The 23,435-nt window shown below is 34.2% G+C and overlaps 2 protein-coding genes across 15 annotated transcripts; both read left to right on the forward strand.

Moving 5' to 3' along the window:
• Window positions 1–213: 213 nt before the first annotated feature.
• Window positions 214–21,794, forward strand: LOC108202098 (protein ZINC INDUCED FACILITATOR-LIKE 1). Of its 13 annotated transcripts, none has more exons than XM_064084756.1 (20): window positions 214–312; window positions 3,195–3,404; window positions 5,250–5,485; window positions 6,425–6,465; window positions 7,050–7,110; window positions 7,215–7,317; window positions 7,413–7,515; window positions 7,681–7,734; window positions 8,917–8,979; window positions 9,805–9,854; window positions 9,931–10,006; window positions 11,021–11,230; window positions 12,067–12,154; window positions 13,613–13,698; window positions 13,790–13,897; window positions 15,142–15,186; window positions 15,287–15,375; window positions 19,902–20,014; window positions 20,300–20,343; window positions 21,501–21,794. In XM_064084756.1, exons 3-20 carry the CDS (start codon window positions 5,338–5,340, stop codon window positions 21,525–21,527), a joined length of 1,509 nt encoding a protein of 502 aa, XP_063940826.1. In that variant the 5' UTR covers window positions 214–312; window positions 3,195–3,404; window positions 5,250–5,337; the 3' UTR covers window positions 21,528–21,794. The 13 variants fall into 13 exon arrangements, 10 of the variants coding, with proteins under 10 accessions (XP_063940826.1, XP_063940823.1, XP_063940825.1 ...); XR_010287714.1 differs by lacking the exons at window positions 214–312; window positions 19,902–20,014 and adding exons at window positions 2,228–2,368; window positions 19,640–19,723 and having other exon boundaries at window positions 21,501–21,678; XR_001802995.2 differs by lacking the exons at window positions 214–312; window positions 19,902–20,014 and adding exons at window positions 2,228–2,368; window positions 19,648–19,723 and having other exon boundaries at window positions 21,501–21,678.
• LOC108202099 (protein WHAT'S THIS FACTOR 9, mitochondrial) lies at window positions 302–2,667 on the forward strand. Of its 2 annotated transcripts, XM_017370478.2 has the most exons (2): window positions 302–1,309; window positions 1,396–1,436. In XM_017370478.2, exons 1-2 carry the CDS (start codon window positions 302–304, stop codon window positions 1,429–1,431), a joined length of 1,044 nt encoding a protein of 347 aa, XP_017225967.1. In that variant the 3' UTR covers window positions 1,432–1,436. The 2 variants fall into 2 exon arrangements, with proteins under 2 accessions (XP_017225967.1, XP_063940834.1); XM_064084764.1 differs by having other exon boundaries at window positions 302–2,667.
• Window positions 21,795–23,435: the final 1,641 nt, after the last annotated feature.

Here is a 23,435-nt window from a genome sequence, read left to right on the forward strand (position 1 = left end):
ATACAAAAAGTTAGAGAAATAATCATTCCATAAAACTTAAAATAATTTCCTCGAAAAATAATTTTAGTCTAAAAATTATTTTAAAAAAAATATTTCCGTGTGTCAATATTTTAAAAGTCTTTGATTAAATTAAAGATATCACTAATTAATTCTTACAAAATAATTTATCAATTCGACTAAAAATCCATTATACCATGCCCTCGATTCATCTAAACTGAAGCCATCTTCAACCTTTACTGCAAGTATGTTTCACTGTCAAGTGTTAAGGAGGTTGCTTATTGATTTACAGGGGCTGTGATGGATGAATTGGAGGTATATATGTGTGTGTTTTTGTATATATTATATTGTTTCTAACCTGACCCCTTTTGTGCTTGATAATATGAATTGTAATATTCTTTCTAGAGCCTTGAAGAAATCACTTGAACCTAAAAACCCATTTCTTTATATGCTCACACACAACTATGTGAATGTGTACATGAAATGGAAGAAAGATCCAAACTTTGATACAATTGAGTCCGTTAACAAGTCGATTGAGCTCAAACCCTTGATTTCTCTCAAGAATTGTATTGCAAATTCACCAAATGGGTGTATTCCAATTACAGATGTTTCGAAAAGGGGTCTTCAGTTAGATGTTCCTTGTAAGGTTGCGCGGTTTCTTAGATTGTACCCTTCTGTTTTTGAGGAGTTTGTTGGTCCTAATTATGATCTTCCTTGGTTTAAGTTGACCGGAAAAGCGGTTGAGTTAGATCAAGAAGAGAGAGCTGTTTATAGGGATTTTAGAGATGATTTGCAAGGTAGGTTGAAGAAGTTTATACTTATGAGTGGTGAAAAGAGATTGCCGTTAAAGATAATCAGGGGGATGCAGTGGTATTTGGGTTTGCCGGATGAATATTTGGACGATCCGGAGAAAAATCTTGATGGCTGTTTTAGGATTGTAGATATTGAAGATGGGTTGAAGGGTTTAGCTGTTGAATGTGAGGAAAAGGTTTTGTCTTTTGTTCAGCGGAATGCAATGAGGAGAGGTGGGTATAATGGGGGATCAATGGAAGTCGTTGAATTTCCGCTTTTTCCATCGAAGGGGATGAGGTTGAAGAGGAAGATTGGTGATTGGTTTCATAAATTTCAAGAGGTGCCATATGTTTCACCGTATGACGAATATTGGGGATTGGATTCAGATAGTGATGTGGCGGAGAAACGGATTGTTGGAGTGCTTCATGAAATGCATTGTTTGTTTGTTGATCATGCTGCCGAGAGAAAGAAGCTTTTATGCTTGAAGAAGTATATGGGTTTGCCACAGAAATTTCATAAGGTATTTGAGAGACATCCATATATATTTTATTTATCGTTGATGAATAAGACTTGCACAACAGTTCTGAAAGAACCTTATTGTGATAGGTTATCTATAGAGGCGCATCCACTATCAAAAATTAGAAAAAGGTATATTGGTCTCATGAAAGAATCCGCAGTTATTTTGAAAAGTAGGCGTTCTAAAAATCAGTTTAATCATCAACAGAATCTGAGTTTAAATCAGGATATGGGTTGTCTGAGTGATCCCAAGACTGAAGCGGTAGCACATACTTAAGAAGCCTACATACAGGCAGTGGAAGACATATTCCGGATGGATAAAGTTTTATTCAAGCGAGAGTTTTTGTAAAGATGTGATGGCCTGGTTGTTATACAAGATTAATGGTGAATCTTCTTACTTGGTACCTGATGCAAGAATCTTTGTTTTCATACACTTTTTTTGTGTCTCTCATGGAAAGCTATTGGTCGGACAAGGGAAGTACATCCACACGCGTGATGAAAACTCAAATTTTAAAAGCAAGGAAAATTGCAGTCTCAAAAATATAATTCCTTCTTGGTCATCAGTCAATTTTCTTGGCCTGGCATGATCCATGGTTAGAAAATGATCCACTTGTGGTCAAACGGGGTCCTTCTGTCATTTCCATCATGGAATGAACTTGTATTGCTTAGCTTAGTACGTTAATTTAAGATGGCCAATGGGCTGTTCAATCTAGCCATGATTTGGCAACCAAATTGAGGCAAAAATTGCAAAGAAATACGGGATCCACATTCATTGACAATACTCTATTCAATTGGAAGGCCTGGGCGATAATCAAGTTACTACTTCTGGCATATGGAACTCCATTTACACGTGGACCTCTCCACCTTTATGTCTCTCTGCTATCTGGCATCCTCTGGCAGTTCCAAAATTTTCCTTGCTCCTGTAGCTTGTTCTCACAGAAAGGCTTTTTACTAACGATCACATGCTTCAGTTTGAAATGCACTCCGATTCTCTGTGCTGTTCTAACATTCAAGCCCAGAAACCACCGACCATTTATTTGTGGATTGTACCTCTGTCAACAAGGTACGGCCAACCCCATTTTAGGCTAAACTCTTAGGACACTTTTATGGAGGGAAGTTTTCATGCAAACCCCATCTTGCGGACCAAACCCTGTATATCTATTCACTACTTAGCAGCAACTGCCATAGCATTTGGTGTGAGCACTTCTATTACGTAATCAGGGGCAGAGTAGGCTTACTATTTGAGAGAAATTATGTACTTGTGTTTTTCTTCATGAAACAGGGTGTGATGTTCTCCTTACATGAACCTGTACCAACTTAGTATCCTATGTTTCATGAATTTCTTGTTTACAGATTTCTATATATCTGGTCTGGTCTTGAATTGGGTTGTTCATTCAAGACTATGCTCTCTTTTACTTTGAGTGGGGTTTTCCCTGGTCACTGTATCTTGTTTTCTGTGAAATAGAGTTTTACATTTTGCAAACAATAAATAAATTATATGTATTTCAATAAGACCCTGATCTGACTTTGATGGCAATGTAAGTTGGACACATTGGATTAATGGTTAATATCTGTTAGTATCTGGTAAATCCCACCCTATGTTTTTCTTTCAGAGACTGCTCTGAGTGTTTGTTAATTTAGTCTTCTTTTATTGCTGCAGCCTGGTTTGTGTGAGTATTTTGTTACTGCTGCAGCCTGATGTCACAGAATGTTTTGGCAGTATGAACAAAATGATTCATAATTCTGTAATTTATAAGCTTATTTTATCATATGCTTTGCTATTTAGTACCTTTGTGACAATAGAAGGGGGGATGTTTTTTTTTAAAAAAAACGCTTGTTGATTTTTGTTTCTGTTTCTGTTACTTACCTTAGTTGATTGTTAATTACAGATGCAGATTAAGAGTGGAAGATATTACACATTGCTGGTCAATGGTTCATCACTGTATTCTTGCGGTTCCAATGTGTGTGGTGTTCTAGGTCATGGTTCTGAGACAACACAATGTGTAGCTTTTACACGTATCAGTTTTCCTTCTCTTGCACAAGTTACCCAGGTTTCGGCATCACATAATCATGCTGCTTTTGTCATGCAGACTGGAGAGGTTTCTATCTTCACTCTTTATCATACCTTATATAAAGAAGATAATATATCATTTATCAATAGCTAATTCTTTTTTCATCTGATTCAGTTTCATGATTATCATGTCAGATTCCGGTTAACATGTCTGGGTGAAATAGAAAGCTGAATCAGCTAGAATATCATATTGTAGTCTTTGAGCACCACTTGAGGTATCTACAGGATCATCACTTCCTGCTATTACTGATGAGAAGGAGAAATCTTGGTGAAATTATCTGCCAACTGAGACTGAGTTGGCAAATAAGAGCATCTCCAATAAGGAGTTGTCAAAATAGTTGTCAACCTTGCCAAATCATCATATATATTAATATTTAATTTTCACTCAATTTTTTATCAACTTGGCAAACATTGTACTCCAATAGTTAGCAACCTTTGAAACTTGCCTATGTGGTTCCTTAGATTAAATTGCAAATGACTCGTGAACTAAAAGAAGTATTAGTAATATACACTTTTTGCACTTATATATGTGTTTTAACCATTTTGGAAAGTTGCTAAGTTTTGGCCACATTGGTGGGCAACCTCTTGGCAACCATACAACTTCAATAGGCTGACAATCATACAACTCCAATAGGTTGGCAACTAAGGTTGCCATGTCACATACGATTGGCAACCCCTTGGCAACCGCTATTGAAGATGCTCTAAGTGAGTTGCAAAAGACCTTATCACGACTAAAGTGCCAGTCAAGCTCTATATGCTTTTCTTCGTGAAAGACAGGTTCCGAGCAATGTACAATGCAGACTGATTTATCACAGTGCAATACAACTGGTTTCGGATTTGTTACATTTAGCTCTTCTAGCAGTCTCACAACCCATGTAACTTCTGCTGCAGCTGCCGCCATTGCTTGTTATTCAGCTTCAGCTGAATATTTAGACATGGTGTTCTGCTTCTTAGACTTCCAAGTAACTGGAGAATTATCACATAAAAGTATATAGCCTGATTGCCTAGAATGAACAAATGACCCTTGACACACCGTTGGTAGATGAATATTACTATTTTTTTTTCTAATATAGATAAATTTGGCCTTCGTCCCTAAATCATCCTGCTTAAAATTAACACTGCAACTGCTTATTGTTAATTAATGATTGACAAATTATTTTTTACTGCTGGTACAACCACCATAAACATACCAGTCACAAGACTAACATATTGTCATATTCTATATCTAGCACATGCATTTCAGCTTTGTGATTAATCTCTACAAGACTTTATAGGCCTTTTCACTTCAATGACTCAGCCCCACGTCTCTTAAGTATGGGTGTACTGGTCTGCACTGATGCATTTAGAGGAAACAAATAAAAGTAGGTTTAAGTTTCAGCAGGAATAATGGCAGCACTAAAAGCTTATAAATGATTCACCCAACTTGAAGATTCTGTACAATGATTGCTATAAAATATGGACCGACCTCATATGTATTGAATATTATGGTTAGCTGATATGGGTGGCTCCTCAATATGCGTGAAAGAATCACATATAGCTAAAAACAAATGTGTATATTGATATGCAATTTCTTGATGTTGACACTTGACATACTTATACTCAATTTGGTCAATTTTGCATGCTTATATAAGAGTTTGCTTTGTAATCAAACAATAATTGTTACTGAATTGCACATGTTTATGTCCAAAGTTATATCTTAAGATCTGTTTGACACGGGGATGTCAATGCATTGTACGGATTTCGCCTACATACGCAAATGATGCAAGTATTTGTGTATTTAAATTTAGCTTGCTGTCTTTGTAAAGTCACACACATAACATCAGTGATATAGAAAAAAATGTCTCACTCATATCTTTCTGTTTGACATCTGTAGTTTTCAGTTGGATTCTGTAGTTAGCTGTCTCTAGGATATGAGAGTTTGTGACGCTATATAGACTTAATGAACAGTTGATTGGGAGAGGATGGCAGGGGAGGATGTTCAGGAGACACTCTTCAAGAAAGTTTACTATAAGAATTGCTCAGGGTGCAGGGTAGATCAGTATAAAGCAGTGCAACATGGTTTGCCTATAAAGGAACTTTTCGCAATATGGATTGTGGTGCTCGCCACAGGTACAGCAACTCTACTTATGCATATGTTCTTGCGAAATTTGTTTGGTTAAATGCTTTAATGGCCTGTTTGGGAACTAGGATTTCATTTGAAATTCTGGATTTGATCAAATAACTTGTTTGGGAATTTGGATTTGGATTTCATTCGAAACACACATTCAAATGTTAGTATAAATCTGAGAATTTGAAATGACAACTCAAATCCTATCATTTGAAATGAAATGCATGTTTCCAAACGGCCCCTAATTTCATTTCAATTGCTGCGTTTTCGTCTACCTGTCTATTGAACAATATAAGAAGGTAATGAACTCTAAAAATCATAGAATTTGGTAATCCAACCAGAAGGATTAACGTTTGCTATGATATTTACTAATCTTAGCTGAACCTCATGTCACCTCTGAAATTCTAAATTATGATATTTGCAAAGATGCACTATTGCACTGGCTCCTGGCTAAGTAAATAAAATTATAATTCATTCTTATCAGATTTACTGATTGACAGACAAGACCGATTACTGTAATTAAGAAATTCAAAGTAACAAAATGAAGCCAAACCACTGATGACCTCGAGAGAATGGTTTTAAGTTTGACTTTAATATTCAATGAATGTCACAAACCTTCAACAATAAGGATGTTTTGATTTGGTATAGTTAAGAGAGTAGCAAGCTGATAGGTAATGATTTATAAAATCAATGATCTACATTATAGTTGTTCAGCAAACGAATATGAACATAAAACATAGTACTTTGATTCTGATATCATAAACAGATATTACATTTTAAGAGTAGAATGTCGGATTGCTCCATGGATCTAATTAAGTTTTGAATTATTCCATAGATTTAATGCTACTCCATGCCACTGCAGTTGTTTTACTTTTCATACAAATTGTACTCTGCAACAAAAAATCAATTTTAATATATTTGTTTGTTTTTCACTTATTCAGTGCTGCCAATATCATCTCTATTCCCGTTCCTTTACTTCATGGTAAGTACATAGTATAAAATAATACAATTTTTGTAATTTATTTAACTAAATTTTCGTTTATCACTTATTAGGTTGTTATTATATGTCTTAATTATTATTCATCAAGAAATTTATTCCCGTGCATGTTTAATTGTAATCAATGATACGAGGTACGAGCCTATAGAACAGATCTTGTTACTTGAGACACATTCTGATATTTTTGGTAAATAAAATTCTCTGTTACAGTGTTATGGTGGCTTACAGAATGCAGGTTTAGGACATCAAAGATGTACATTAATAATTACAAATTTTCTAGCTCATTTTAAATATCGCTATTTCTAATATAGTCCAAAAAATTTAAGATATAACAGGCGATAGAAAGAATACACAAAGAAAATGTCCAGTGTATGGAAATCACCAATTTAAGCTTCTCTATCCGAAACTTTCATTCATGGCAACATGTTGTCATACTTTTCATTAAAATTTATTTCTTATGGCCACTGTGGTCTTTAAATGCTGGTGGAGGTTGCAAGTACCAAAACTGCTATATTGATTTTGTGGATGAATATGTAACAAACTTTCACTGTTCTTATAATCTGTTGTAGGTAAAGGATTTTAATATCGCAAAACAAGAAGAGGATATTAGTTATTATGCAGGTTTTGTGGGTGAGTGCATTTTGTTGCTTGCGAGTCAATAATGATTGTCCTTCTTTTGGTAAAATTCATTCAACCTAAAAAATTTGGTTAAGTCCTTTAAATCCTTTATGAAGGGTCATCATATATGTTTGGAAGGGCTCTCGCATCTGTCTATTGGGGAAAAGTGGCAGATCGATATGGTCGCAAACCCGTTATAATCATAGGCACTTCAACAGTGTATGAAACTGACTGCCCTCACCGATATTTGCAATTAGCGTGGTCTACTCCCATTTGGTCTATTGTTAAAATCAATTTCTTTTGGTTCATTGTAGAGTTATTTTCAACACTCTATTTGGTCTTAGTATGAACTACTGGATGGCTATTATTACGAGGTTTCTTCTTGGAAGCTTAAACGGTTTACTTGGACCTATAAATGTAATGTTTATAACTTGTTTTAAGCATAAAAATTAAATGTCTAAGTAGCACCTTCTTGAAAGATGATGCTCAAGCCCTGGTTCTGCAATACAGTTGTTTGTTGCTACTTTTAACTGTATTAGGTCTGCTGACTATGGCTTCTGTTAATGGTTCCATTACAAGCAGGCCTATGCATGTGAAATTTTTCGGGAAGAACACCAGGCCCTGGGATTATCAACTGTAAGTTATTGGGGATATAATACATTGCGCAACTTATTACCTTGCTCGGAATATATAACCGAGAACTGGAAGTAAGCGGATAGATTTTCACTTTCTATCTATACTCCAAAATTTTACTTTGAGGGAGGGGGGGGGGGGGGGGGGGGGGGGGGGGGGGGGGTAAGTCAAGAAATGGATAAGCTTCACTTCTATCTGTGTTCATGAATTTCATTCACATTAAAGCGACGTTAAAACCTTCACTCTTGAAATGGTATGAAAGGGAACTAAGATGAGTGGAAGTCTTTTAAATTATCTTTCTATTCTAAATCTAGCCCCCTAGTCTTCTAACTGATCTTTTTCATTTCCAATAATATTTCCTTGGCTTCCTCTCCTAATTAAAATGCGGGTCGCTAGTGAAGTGATTATACTTCACTCATTATTCATGATAAAACTACCTCTTTATTCAAGATAAAATCTACCTCTTCAGGGAGGAAAAACATTTTAAAGGAAAGAAATGGATAAGCTTCACTTCTGTCTGTGTTCCTAAATTTTATTCACGTTAAAGCTACCTCTTTAGTGACGTTAAAACCTTCACTTTGTAAATGGGATGAAAGGGAACTAAAATGAGTGGAAGTCTTTTAAATTATCTTTCGTTTCTAAGTCTAGCCCCCTAGTCTTCTAACTGATCTTTTTCATTTCCAATAATATTTCCTTGACTTCTCTCCTAATTAAAATGCGGGATCACACTAGTGAAGTGATTATACTTCACTCATTATTCATGATAAAACTACCTCTTTATTCATGATAAAACTACCTCTTTAGGGAGGAAAAGCATTTTAAAGGAAAGAAATGGATAAGCTTCGCTTCTATCTGTGTTCCTGAATTTTATATTCACATTAAAGCTACCTCTTTATTGACGTTAAAACCTTCACTTTGTAAATAGGATGAAAGGGAACTAAAATGAGTGGAAGTCTATCAAATTATCTTTCTATACTAAATCTAGCCCCCTAGTCTTCTAACTGATCCTTTTCATTTCCAATAATATTTCCTTGACTTCCTCTCCTAATTAAAATGAGAGAGCATGCTAGCGAAGTGATTATACTTCACTCCCTTTAGTTTTCTCGGCATGCTTCAGATACTTAAAACACTCGGGAGCAAGGCATTAGTGAGTTATATCAATATAAGTAAGACTAAATTTTACAGGTCACTGCAGCATGGGGCACCGGGTTGATAATTGGACCTGCTTTGGGAGGCTTCCTTGCACAGGTTTTAATTAAATCTTTTCTGCTTTAAAGCTAGAGTTGTGAAAATATGTTGCTTACTTGCTTATTTTTTTCCATAAATTAAGAAAGGGTTTTGGCCCAGTTCTTAACCCTTCCCCCTCTACCAAAAAGCTCTGTAAAAAGTCTTGCAAGAGACGTAGTGCCATGACAAGGGTGAACGTGGATAGGCGTCTGACAAGAGAACTTAAGTGTGAGTTTAAATATTGTTCTTACCCTAAACAAAAGGAAATGGAAAAGTATCAAGAGTTGAACTCCTTACAAAACATTTTATGAATACTATCATATATTGAATTAAGAAACAAATTTCACAGAACTCGAGTAAGTGACTTTTGGATGGTTGATAGGCCAAAAGAGGTGGAAACATATTACTTTGATCACCGAAAAGTTATATAATAACACTTTATAAATGCTACTGCGGGCCTGCGGCACATGAGATCGGAACAAATTGGTCTTGGTACATTATGTTTAGATAGTAAAGTAATTTTCATTTTCTAGCATGAAAATTGAAAAGAGGGGAGGGGAGGTAGGGGTCTAATTTTGGTCATTTTATTTCATAATTGTACTGTGTAAAATGGGAACCTGATTCGTTTGCATGACCAAAATAATTTAGTCATCACTGTGATGTCATTATTGGCTGATACAATATCAAACTCCTTGCTAAGTTCTTCTTTAGCTTATGCCTTGCATTTATTTTTGCGTCTATCCAGATAATTTTGTATGTCATTTCTTTATTTTAAGCAGACTCTTCTGTTTATTTGCCCCATTTAACTAATTATTTTATGTTTTGTTTCATTTAAATTATACTAAGCCTGCAGATAATTTTCCAAATATCTTCTCTTCACAATCTCTTTTTGGAAGGTAAATACTTTTTGTGCTTTATATTACTACACTACTTTTTGGAGATCCTCATCTAAATAATGAACTATTTCTACAGATTCCCATACTTCTTGCCATGCCTTGTTATATCACTTTTTGCCTTGGTTGTGGATATCGCTTGCTTTTGGCTTCCGGTTTGTTTTTTTTAATGCAATCAGCAGTCTGCTGTCTTTAACCGTGTTATCTTTCATTCCATTTAATAGTAAAGATCGAATATATTGAAAGGCAAGATTACAAATTACTACCAAGGACATGCTTGAATAATCTGACATTTAGAATGTACCAGAGCTCTTCCTGAATATTATATAACTTCTTTCCTCATTCCCAATAGGAAGATTTTAGCATTCCATACTTATATTTAGAAAAAAGAAGGGTCTCCAAGGGAATGATGTAATAAGTTTCATACAATGGAAATTGAACATGGCACTCTCAAGTATGCTTACGTACTATTCTTTCTCGAAATGTACTTCATACAATATGTATAGCCTTCTACCAAAAATGTAAGTAACATATAGGGAATGCTCTTTTATGTGAAATATAAAGAATTTTTTTCGGCAGATAATACACACATTTGATTGAATGTATTTTTCAAATATTCGAATTGAAAGGAATTGAGCTTATTCATCCTTTGTTTCAACCAAGAGCCTGACTTATAATTGCAAAAATTGCTTTAGTAGTAAACAAAGGACCTAGGTTTCTTCTTCAGAAACCCCAACAATAGTCTAGATTTAGATTCTCCTTGGTCCTTACAAATGGAAAACCAATAAACTATTGCTTACGGGCTTCTGAGCATGACTTGTGCATAATATGATTAATGAGTACTATAATAGTATAATTCTTGTGTCATCGAAATCAGAAAGTCTATGTAGGTTGCAGGCTTGCAGGTAGAAGCAAGTGATAATATATTTAGAGTGAATTTCGAACCTAATATATAAAAGAATATTGAACTATGGTAAGGAGTCTAATGCCTAAAAAAATCCTATAAAAAGAAGACAGTTGGTACTGTTATTGGAGGATTAAAAAGTATCTATCGTGATTTTCTTAATGTTAGCATGATTATTTCGATGTTTGTTCTTCAAAACATAGATAGAATTATACGTACCCAGCCTCCATTATTCTTTTAACTAAGAGTAACCTGAAAATTGTAGGAAACATTGCATAAGCATGAATCACTTAGAATTTCAAGTGTCGACTCAGTTGGAAATTTGGAGAGTGCCCTGTTAGTGTCTGAAGCCTCTGAGTATACACATGAAGAGAAAGGATCAAATCCTAAAGGAAGCCTCTTTACTAACTGGCCGCTGATGTCATCTATAATTGTTTATTGTGTTTTCTCACTTCATGACATGGCTTATGCAGAGGTAAGATACTATGTTATTCAATAGATTGGCTGCACCATGTTTAGAAACTGTATGTAGCACCCTGTTAATGTTTGATTTACATATATTATCAAACAGTTTTAACTAGAAGTTTCAATAATGACACTTTTGCTTAATTATATGATTTTGATTAGTCCTTGGAGTTAAATTTAAGTCTCAAAATTAACCAGTAATGTGTTTGTAGCTAGTTTGTGGTCTAAAAGTAGAGGGTGGCACTTTGAAGTCTAAACAAAAGGTGCCAAAAAGTTACTGGCAAATCTGAAGCAAAGTTTTGATTGTTCCCAAATAACAAGTAAAAAAGAGAAAAAGTAAAATTGTTGAGTAGAACACAGTCGAAAAATTAAGATTCAGGAAATAAATGTTTGAGGACTCTTTGCAGAAAGATCATGGAAGCCCTTAGTACTATTTACTAAACAGGAATATCCAAGAATACTAGATGCAGTTCCAGGGGGGTGGGGTGTGTTGGGTTGTTTAGTGTGGATAAAGGATCCTTGACTGTGTTTCTGTAATACAAATACGTATGTAATGTCTCTCAAAGCCCACAAATTTGGTAAGAATCACTTGTCGAGTCTCGTAATGCCTAGGATCAAGACTGCTTCCACCTCAAAGTGTGCATTTTGCCGAATATTTGGACACAAAGAATCTACGTACTCTTTCATTGGAAATGCAGTGGTACAATTAACAGTAACTCTTTTGTGTTATCAACCTACAAAAGTGTTGAGTTGGTACTTTCCAGTGGCAGGTTTAAATCATGCACATAATTTAATAAAAAAAAGTTCTAATATAATTATTACTGATGATTGCACCTTATATTTTAGATATTCTCATTATGGGCTGTGAGCCCTAGGAGGTTGGGAGGCCTCAGTTTTTCGACTGAGGATGTTGGTGAAGTTCTTGTAATCTCGGGTACATCTTAATCCCAAGCCGTGCTTATACAAATTTTGATCTCTACTAAAATTGCGCTTCTAAATTATTATTCTCTCTTCTCACTTCAATTTCCTTGTTAGAATCATTTTAATGTGACAAAAGCATCCAAAAACTAGCATTTTATTGTGATGATTATAAGGAGCTGTAAACAAAATTTTATCGAAAAAATTATACCAGCACCTTGGGAACTGGGAAGAACATCTTTGATAATTTCTTTTCAGGTTTCGAATAAGGAAATTTCCGTACTTTAAACATTGACAGAGAGTTAAGGGCCTTTTTGGTAGTTACAATTGTTTTGATTGGCACCAAGATAGTTATTAAGTATAAAAAATTTCAAGTTGTTTTCCCATTCATTATTATTCATGTGAACTGTAACAAGGTCCAAGATTGACCTTATAAAATCAATGGTATTTAACATAAAATCTAAAATGTTAATTTTGTTAATGCTTTTATTGAATCCCTGTACAGGGATTTTTCAGGTTACAAGTAATTCTAGGCGCCAATGTAAGAATAAACATACTTTTACAAAACCGAAACAAGATATATTGATTGTGTTTGGCACATACCTTAACTACGTTTTAGTACATATAGCTTTTTGATCTATTTCAGAGTACTTATCCATCTTAAGCATGTATTGGCAAAAAACATTTGTTTCCCAGTAAGATTGTATATTGTAGAGCAGATTTTGAATAAACTCTAAATTCTGAAGGTTTTTTCCTCCTTGGACTTCAATAGAATGAAAGAAACATTCAGTTCAACAAGTCTAAGTTGTCTTACTGAGTCCTGAAGATATATACTAGAACTTCGAATTTTGAGGTTGCAATGTTCAGATATTGGACTTCTGATCTTTCAAATTTTAGTGTATCCCGTATTGGAGAAGACAGAGTATCGATTTGTCTTCCATTTGATAGTATTCATGTGAACTGGAACAAGTTAAAAGAGGGACCTTGAAAATGCATTGATTTACATAATTCATATTTTAACTACAAAATCTGATTATATATCTTTGAGCTTGTTTTAAGTCCCAGCTTTCAAATGCAAGTTGTAGGTCATAGGTCAGTCTTGATGTTGATGACAAACTTGTAAAAATTTAGTTACTGGCAAATAACGAAAACATGAACTGGTGTTCGCAAATCAGGAAATATGCCATGTTGGACGCTTACCTCAACTTGACTATGTCAAAAGGGTTTAGCGCATATAGCCTTGGATCTTTTTCGAAGTACCTGTTCATTTAAAAATGTAGTAATGCCAAGATGTTTGAATCCCAGTAATATTATATATGTAATATTTTATAGCGGGTTCTGAATAAAGTTTAAAAACTAAAGCTTTTTCTAATCTTTGGCCTTCCGCAAACTGAAAGAACAATCAAACTCAACAAGTTTTAGTTCTCCTACCTGTTTTAGATATATGTATTCTAACTGTATTTGCTATGTTCAGGTCTTGCCCTTCTGTTCTTCCAGATTTTTCTGTATCCACTCTTGGAGAAGAAACTTGGATGTATCATGACAAGTCGCATATCGGCAGTAAGCATTTGAATCCAATAGAATTTAATTAATTGCATGGCCAGAAATTGCTCTTTTGTATAAGCATGATTTGATACTTTTTTATGTATAGGTTCTTTCTATTCCTCTCTTGACAAGCTATTCGTATATCGCCATGCTATCTGGGATTCTGCTCAATATATCGATAAATTGTGCTTCTGCATTGAAAAATATTTTAAGTGTAAGTTTATTTTTGATTTCAGTAATTTAGTGCCTTATTAAATTATTCAGCATATTAATCATTTCTATTAAAGAATGCCTACTTGAAACATTCTGTTTGTTTGTTTGGCTGCATAGCTATAACTTTTCATGTATTTACCATTCTACTGATATCATCTCAAATGGAGGGAGTGTTAGGTATTAGCCCATTACAATGGTAGCATGGGCTTGGGTGATCCGAAACAAATATGATTAATAACTGTATGTTTAGACAATTATTATAAATGGTATGTATTGATCATAGAATATGGGAAGATTGCAGGGTATTAACCCAGTACGAATTGGATTCTGATTTGAGTTAGATTTCAGATTTGGATTCTGATTGGAGGTAGGTATTTCAGAATTAGATTCTGATTTAGTTAAGTTTGAGATGACTATATGTACAGAGTCATATTATGTTTGTTATGTGTGCTCAAGATGTAGACTTAGGTATCGCTCGAGAGTGGATGCTTGAGTTTCCAAGTTTGGTTGATTGTATTATTGATAATGGTTTTGATTAATAATACAAGTTGGGACATGGGTTTTCCGCGTCATATATATTTGTGTGTGGGTTTTGTATTAGAAGTTGAAACTCGTATTTTTATCCCTAACCTAACAGGGAGAGCGGGTCATTTTTATTTTCGAAACAAGAATTGTAGTTTTCTCAACTAGTTCACACTCGATCCCAGTACTTGGGAGTTGACACATCTTGATAGAATTGTAGTTGATGAACAGTCAGTTACGAATTTCAATTCCGGTCATCTTCTAATTTTCCTGGCATTTTACATTAGGAGCAATTATAGATCGTAAAGTTCTGTGTGGTTCTAATTTGCAAAATTTTTACATAAGAAAGTGAACTGGGAGAATAAACCACATTCTACAATGTTCTGTTTTTAATGTCGTGTTAGTGGTCATGCTAATAGTTAGCTTGCTACATTAATCACATCCAACACGAGAACAAGTCCAAAGTTGCAGATTTTCTACTGTGACAAATTTTATATTATATGTATATTACTTTGGCGAGTTACAGGAGCAGTTAGGTTGAAATAAGATCTATAACCAGGTAACCATATTCAATTCAAAAGGTTGAAGCAAATAAGCTTATAAATATAGTGCACATACAGTTTATCCCATTTGAACCCCTGAATGAAATCACAAGAAGTATATAGGCAGATGTTAATTATCATTCTCATTAATTAAGTTTAACGAATGTGTTTTCTTCATCAGGAATTCATCGTTACTGGCTTGTTCACATTGCAAAACAGGGCTGTGGTAATTTTCTTTTCTCGACAACATACCCCATTGGAAGTATTATTAATATGTCAGTTTGGCACATATATTTTCTCATGAATTTCTCATATGCTCCCAACAGGACCAACACCGAAGAGGGGCTGCTAATGGAATTTCCATGGCCCTAATGTCGCTGTCCAAGGCAGTCGGTCCAGCTATTGGAGGAGCACTGTAAGATTTTCTTATCTAGTGTCAATCTTTCTCATCATATTGGAAATAAGCAAGAAAGCCAATATTTCTGCGATGCCATAAACACTGTCACTTGGCTGCAAAAATATTGCATTAATGATGCATCTAATGCAAGTAAAAATTAAGGAAATGCATGTCAAATTTAACCATTTGAAATTTTGTAAAACAAAATATGATGACAAGGCGTCCATCCAGCTCAAAGTTTGTAATGATATCAACGAGTGACCAAATCAAGGTTCTAGCTAACCTTGAAACTAAAATTCAAATAACAAATCCGTGAATTACTAACTTTCTTGGCATTTGTCAATGTCAAAAATTTGGCATAATCATGACCTATGTTACTCGGACTCGGGTACGGAGTGTCGGACACGACACATATCTGATTGTAGGACTTGGGAATTTTGAAAATTGGGGACACGGGGACACTGTCCTATTTTTGGACACAGGTACGCGGACACATCGTAGTATACTAATAAACAAGTATGGTAAGTTAGACATCTTAACAAAATAACAATAAAACTCAAACTATACATGATTTTGAAAATTAGGTGTCTTCTGTGCAACTAAAAAGATGGCCATGCTCATGTCACTTAGTAGGCTTTCTTCATTAGCTCCTCTCCACCCTGTTTCACGACACAGTTCATTCCTTATGTATGTTACTCCGACTCTTTTATTTAGTTTGTCGTACATGTGTCCGACTCTTGGATAGTCGGACACGATACTTATTATGTGTCGGATCCCTTGACTGAAATGTGGACATTTTGACCAACTAAAATACCATATATAAGTTGAATATACAATGCAAACCAGAAAAAACAATACGAAAGAAAGATTAACATAAAACAAGTAAAGAAGATCCCTAATTTGAGAGATTCTTCACTAAATTGTGCTTGATCAGATAATGATAGTTATTTTATAATAAAGTATCCATTTACCATCCTTGTTTATTAATGTATTAAGCCGTGTCCCCATACCCTTGTCCAAGAACAAGGACAGTGTCCCCGTGTCCCCAAATTTTCAGATTTTTCGAGTCCAACACTCGGATATATGTCGTGTCCGACACTTCGTACCCGAGTCAGAGTAACATAGTTCCTTATAATCACCATTTTATATACTCCCTTCATTATTCATTTCATAATCTATGTTGTTGTAGTCTTCTTTGCCTAATCTAGCTGTTGTGGATAAGCAAGATCCTCGCGTAACTGTAAGCTGGCTCTGTACTCATTAATCTTCTGGTGTTCTTATATAAACTCTAGTGACATGCTGTCACTTTACTACAACTCTACAAGTCCATAGTTTGAGTTATACAAATCACCACATTGTTCTTTGCAAGTTAAATTAATTCTTTAAGAATTGTTTGAAATGTTTTCTTTCTGTTTTCTGACAGTGGCCGCTTTAAGGATCTCTGATGCTTGGTATACAAAGATATTGTGTTTGTTCCCGTTAAACACAAGTCTTTAATATTTGTGTTTTTAATTTTGTTTATGAGATTTATGATGCTTCATCAGTGAAGATATCGTTTTTGCTCTAGTGAAATGTATGACTTTGTCGAATTTGTGATATCAGTGGATGAAACAATTGTTTGCTCCGCTTGAAGTGACTGATCCAGAAATGGCTGATCTTATTGAACTCGAAAAGAACAAGCAATAGAAGGTATGTATAAAATTTATTTCAGTCTTCTGTTTCTATTAAAGTTATTGCATGCACTTCTGTTGTTCAACTCTCCAACACATTATAATGAATTATATGACTGTTGGAAGTATTAGTTAAGGATGTGATATGATTATCCTCTTAATACCTTGACTTTTTACTGTTTAGGAAAGGTAGTAATTGAACAATTTCTTCTTCTGCTTTATTTTTTGATTCGTATCAGATTCGTTTACTTATCATATATCATGGATCACTAGTTTACTTAACGGGGTATGATAATCTTATTATTATGACTTTGAAATGCCTTGTTCCGGGGGATAGAGCTAATTCCTTCCGAAAATTTTACATCATTGGTCATTCTGCAAGCTATTGGGTCCGTGATAAATCACAACAGTGAAGGGTTACCTGGTGAAAGATACTATGGGGAAATCAGTACGTCTACAATGACTATTCACCTATCTTTTACATAGTTGCATACACTGATTGGAGTTTGGTTTGTAAATGTTTAGGTACATTGATATGGCAGAGACTATGTCATAAGGCTTTTGGTTTAGATCTTGCAAAATGGGGTTGTAAGGGCGATTAATTATATTACATGATGTTTCAGTCATAATCTATTATGGTGATTTATGCTACGTGTAACATCTCTGCTAATACAGACGAATACCTTTTTTCCAGTTAATATGCATTCCAGAAGACGAATACCTTTTTTGCGCTTAATATGCAGTCCTTATCCGGCTCTCCAGCTAACTCTCAAGTTTACACAGCCTTACTGGAACCCCCACGACAGAATCATGACCCTTGATCTTCCTCACGGTGGACATCTTTGTTCCCGGGAGTACCCTCAAAAAAAGGAACCTTTATGAGAACTTTTCTGTAGCTAAAAAACATGGTTATGAGGTGCATACACTAACAACCATGTCATCTTTCTTGGAATATAGAAGGATTAACCGCAATATCTACGTGAAAATCATCTTTCTTTCTTTTAAATCCATGTCTCCTTTACGAGTTTTGTTAGTTGCAAAAAACTCTAGTGAGTTCTATAAGGCACTCATTTTGTTACTTACATAGTCCTATTATCTTCCTCCATTTTGTTACTCACATAGTCCTATTATGTTTCACATCCGCGAACCTCTTAACTATACCTATGTAGGAAGATAATAGGACTATGTGAGTAACAAAATGAGTGCCTTATATAACTTAATGGAGTTTTTTGCAACTAACGAAACTCGTAAAGGAGACATGGATTTGAAAGAAAGAAAGGTGATTTTCACGTAGATATCGTGGTTAATCCTTCTATATTCCAAGCAAGATGACGTGGTCTTTAGTGTATGCACCTGATAAGAATGTGAAAGATGTCCACCGTGAGGAAGATCAAGGATCATGATTCTGTCATGGGATTCCAACAAGGTTGTGTAAACTTGAAAGTTAGCTGGAGAGGAGCCAGATATGGACTGCACATTAACCGGAAAAATGGTATTCGTCTGTATTAGCAGTTATGTTACACGTAGCACAAATCACCACAATATAATTATGACTAAAACATCATGTAATATAATAAATTGCCCTTAACACCCCATTTTGCAGGCTCTAGACCAAAAGCCTTTTGACACAATCTCTCTGCCATATCAATGTACCTAAACATTTAGAAACCAAATTCCAATTAGTGTATGCAACTATGTAAAAGATAGGTGAATAATCACTGGAGGCGTACTGATTTCCCCCGTAGTATCTTGCACGAGGTAACACTTCACTGTTGTGATTCATCATGGACCCAATAGCTTGCAGTCACTGATGTAAAATTTTCTGAAGGAATTAGCTCTATCCCTTGGAACAAGGCATTTCAAATTCATAAGAATATCAAACCCCGTTAAGTAAACTAGTGATTGATGATTTATGATCAACGCATCTGAACGAATCATAAAATAAAGCAGAAGAAGAAACTGTTCAATTACTAGCTTTCCTCAACAGTAAAAAATCAAGGTGTTAAGAGGATAATCATATTACATCCTTAACTAATACTCCTAGCAGTTATATAATTCATTTTATTATGTTGGAGAGTTGATCAACAGAATTGCATGCAATAACTTTAATAGAATTAGAAGACTGGAATAAATTTTATGCATACTTTCCGTTGCGTGTTCTTTTCGAGTTCAATGAGATCAGCCATTTCTGGATCAGTCTCCTCAAGCGGAGCAGACAATTGTTCCATCCACTGATATCACAAATTCGGCAAAGTATACATTTCACTGGAGCAAAAACGATATATTCACTTATAAAGCATCATAAATCTCATAAACAAAATTAAACACACAAATATCAAAGACTTGTGTTTAACGGGAACAAACACGATATCTTTGTATACTAAGCATCATAGATCTAAAAACTGAAGCCCACCACTGTCAAAAAAACATAAAGAGAACATTTCAAACCATTCTGAAGAATTAATTCAACTTGCAAAGAACAATGTGTTGATTTGTATAACTCAAACTAGGGACTTGTAGAGTTGTAGTAACGTGTATATGAACACTAGAAGATTAAGGAGTACAAAGCCAGCTTACAGTTACGCAGAAACATGTAAATATTTGATATGAAGCTATGCAGAAAAGAAAGAGAGGATATGGGAGTAAGAGAGGATTTGGGAGTGCAAGCTGTCTGATTCAAATTACTGCAATCTCACGTATGAGTTTGTTACACCACATGCTTGTCCATTTATTCACTACAGTCCATACATCCTTATCAAACTATTAAATGAATTACACAAGTGCCCTTGGGACCACGATTTAGCATACTAAATAAGACAAAAGAAGATAGTTCACTGCAGCAACATTTTGGAAACTATTACTGCTTTATTCCAGCAAACTTGGTGAAATATCTTGGCTTCATGTTGCTGCATGGGACTGCATGCCTTCTTTTCCTTCAATAAAACAGATTCCACAGGTGACATGTGGCCCTCACTTTGCAATCATGTGTAAGATCTACGAGAAAATGTGAATCAGCAGTATTGGCCATGGAAATTTCACAGTCCTTTATTTGTGTTTTTTTTGAATTGGATATAATATGAAAGAACCTAATCAGCAGTTTTTTTCCCCCGGCATAAATAATTGCTATTGTTTAAGTTTGGACCTGACTTTTGCCAATTAAGTGCATAGATGCATAATTTTAGTTTTTGGGGCTGCTTTGTACAGACTGTGTTGCATACAAATATTAAATTCCTATTAATTTCTTAAGTTCCTATGTCACTTTGAATATGCAGCCTTTCCTGGGCACAAAGCCGCCCCGAGACTGCCTTTCTACCAGGTATAAGTTTTTGGTTTGAACTGAAAAAATTTGTTGTACATTTTATTGGCTACTGAATTTAGTGCTTCAACTATTTGCCATCTATTTCTAAAGGACTTGCTATATATGTTTCCATTTAGGATTATATTTCTTATGGGTCACAATTCAGTAAACTTATGTTACCAACTTTTCGTATTAGTAACAAGAATCTTGGCAAATTTTGGCCAGAAGAATAATGCCCCTGAACCAAGTGACGGTTATTTTTGTAAATTTTGCAATAAGATAATTGGTGCATAGTGTAATTCACTAATAATGTAACAAATGATATATCTGTTCAATTGCAAAAAAGGGTGGTTAATCAGTGTTTGACTACACTGCTAAATATTTAAGTGAAAAATATAACTGCATCCTATCCTTGTCTGGTTTTCCACAATCCTCACATTGAGCCTGTTTCCAGTATGGAAATATTTACTTGTAAAATGTAATGAATCTGGACCGCTCACTCCTGATTTGTTATCAATAATATAACAACTAAAATATTTGTCCCATGATTATCCCTGAAATTAATATTTTTGGTCAAACTATCAATTGGTTTAACAAAGAGAGAACCTTGTGCAATACTTCTTCCTCATTTTCATCAAGATGTCGAGGATGACATAATTTAAAGGAGGTTGTAAGTCTTAGTGAAAATGTTAGCTGACACACCAGGATGGAACGTAAGAAGATGTCGGCGATGTATACTTGAAAGCGATATAAGTTTGTTCGTAGTCTATCTATGTCAACTGATCTGTAGAGTATATAGACTGAATACCTAAATGCTACCTAGACTCAGCATATTATAGTGTAATCTTGCTTTGCCACTAATTATTTCTGCTCAGAAATGGAAAGGAAAAAAGTTCTATTTAGTATATTCACAGGAGTCATTCAGTATTATGTCTAGGTCTTAGTGTGTCAACAACCCATTCTTTTGTTGAGATGATTAAATTGAGCACCTCTGCATTGGACGCGTGTAGTTTTTGCGCCCCATTCCTGATGATATATGTTGAATTGTTACTTTCTGTGAAATATATTGTTTAAGTAGTTTTGATTAGTGGGCACAAACTGTAGTGAAAGAGGAAAAACTGTGATGTTTTGTGTTTGTGTTATGATCTTTCGTATCTGTTTTCATTTCAATGTAGGTCCGCAGATGGTTTGGTTCATATTGAATGTAGTTGAGGCAATCGGAGTTGCAGTGACTTTCAAACCGTTCCTGGTTGAACGCTAGCTATAAAAAGCATTTAGTATAGTACATGGATCGGTGTACTGTATTATCCTTTAATCATATTCTGGACACTCAAAATTTCAAACTTTAGCTTATATTTTGTTACATTCAAAGTTTCAAACTCCGGTCACATTGATTTGTTTTCGAGAAATATATATTAAAATTGTAAAGATAGAAATAATGTGCAGTAAATTTTGGGTTTTGTCGAGAATGTTCTTCTGGCGACTGAATATGTAGATTATTTATTCAATAGAGAGATAAAATGGTATAGATCTTATAAAGTGGTCAAGAATGGTCTAATTTCTTATGCTGGACAGAAACAGATTCCTATAGACTTCTTACGAAGAAAGTTTGATATAAACTGCAATCTGACCACTATAAAGTGCTACATTATAGTACCACACATAAAACTACTAGCTCATAAATTAGTCAGTTGCAGAGTAGAATTACTTGTACTCATCTGGGCTTGGTCCGAACGAACCTAACATCTATCTTCATAGATGGCAGATTAACGGGCGACAATGATGATTTTTGTTTGGAAGGTTTGAGGATTCTTGTTCTTATAGTCTTGCAAGGAGGCTTCAAAGTTGATCAAGTAAGTTGTACCCTCTGCCTCGACTGATTTCATCCTGCACGAGTGATGTACAATAATTAGATTACAATCAGGGGTTCTAAAATCAAAACAACTGTTTTAAAGATTTGAAAAACTCAAACCTGTTTCATGGTTTTCCCGCGGATGATATCATTATGAGAGAGATAACATAGTGTAATAGTTATTAGGGTTAATTATCTAGTTGGTCACTAAAGTGGACTTAATGTATCAAGTTGACAATTGAAAATGATATCAAGATGGTCACTAAAGTCACCATAAATATCAAACAAGTACCTCGAAATATGAGTTAAAGCAGTAAAAATATTATTTATAGAGTTTTACATATTATTCTTGAATGTTACCGCAACCAACCAAAAGGTTATAACTTCTAGTATTTATGATAATATATTTAGATTTTATCAAGTTTTTTATTATTTATTTTTTATTATATAGTTATTTTTTGTTTTAAATAAAAATAAACGTAATAAAATCTAAATATATTACCATAAATACTAGAAGTCATAATCTAAATATATTATCATAAATATTAGAAGTCACTTAATTTTGGTTCGGCGTAAATATCCAGGTTCAGCACATAGTGGGTGTTTGGGTGGACGCCCACTCAAACATACGAGATCTTTGATTTAATTTAAAAGAGGTATTAATAACTTATAGTGGAGAAGTTGTTATAAATAGGAAAATAATTTTTGATTTACATATTTGTATAGATATTTTGATGTCTATAATTTATTGGACATAAAAATTATAATAATAAATTACTATATGTTATTCTTATAAAGTTTTTTTCTACATTTCTTTAAAATTCAATTTCAAAAATAAAAATAAATTATTAAAAAATTAAGATTTTTAACTTATCAAATCCCGAGTTATAAGTTCTTTGCACAACAAATAGTAGAATATTTGTGTAATATGGATACATTAATTTCTTTCAAAATATTGATTAGTTGGTTTGAGTTAAAATAGTTCGTTACCGATACATTAATTTATTTTAAAATATTGATCAGTTGATTTTTTGAAACATATTTCTAAATTTTTATCGCATAACTTAAATCACATATTAATAAAAACATATTTTATATATAATATTAAATCTGTATTTTTATTGAATTTTTTTAAATAATAATTTTGACTACATGATCAAAGAACTTAGGAATGCATGTAAAAATGACAAATGACCTATATTTCAAAGTAGGAGAATAAATAAATTGATTTTTAAAATTTGCATCCAAAAGAGTTGAG

The sequence above is a fragment of the Daucus carota genome, chromosome 9, assembly GCF_001625215.2.
Source record: "Daucus carota subsp. sativus chromosome 9, DH1 v3.0, whole genome shotgun sequence".
NCBI lineage: Eukaryota > Viridiplantae > Streptophyta > Magnoliopsida > Apiales > Apiaceae > Daucus > Daucus carota.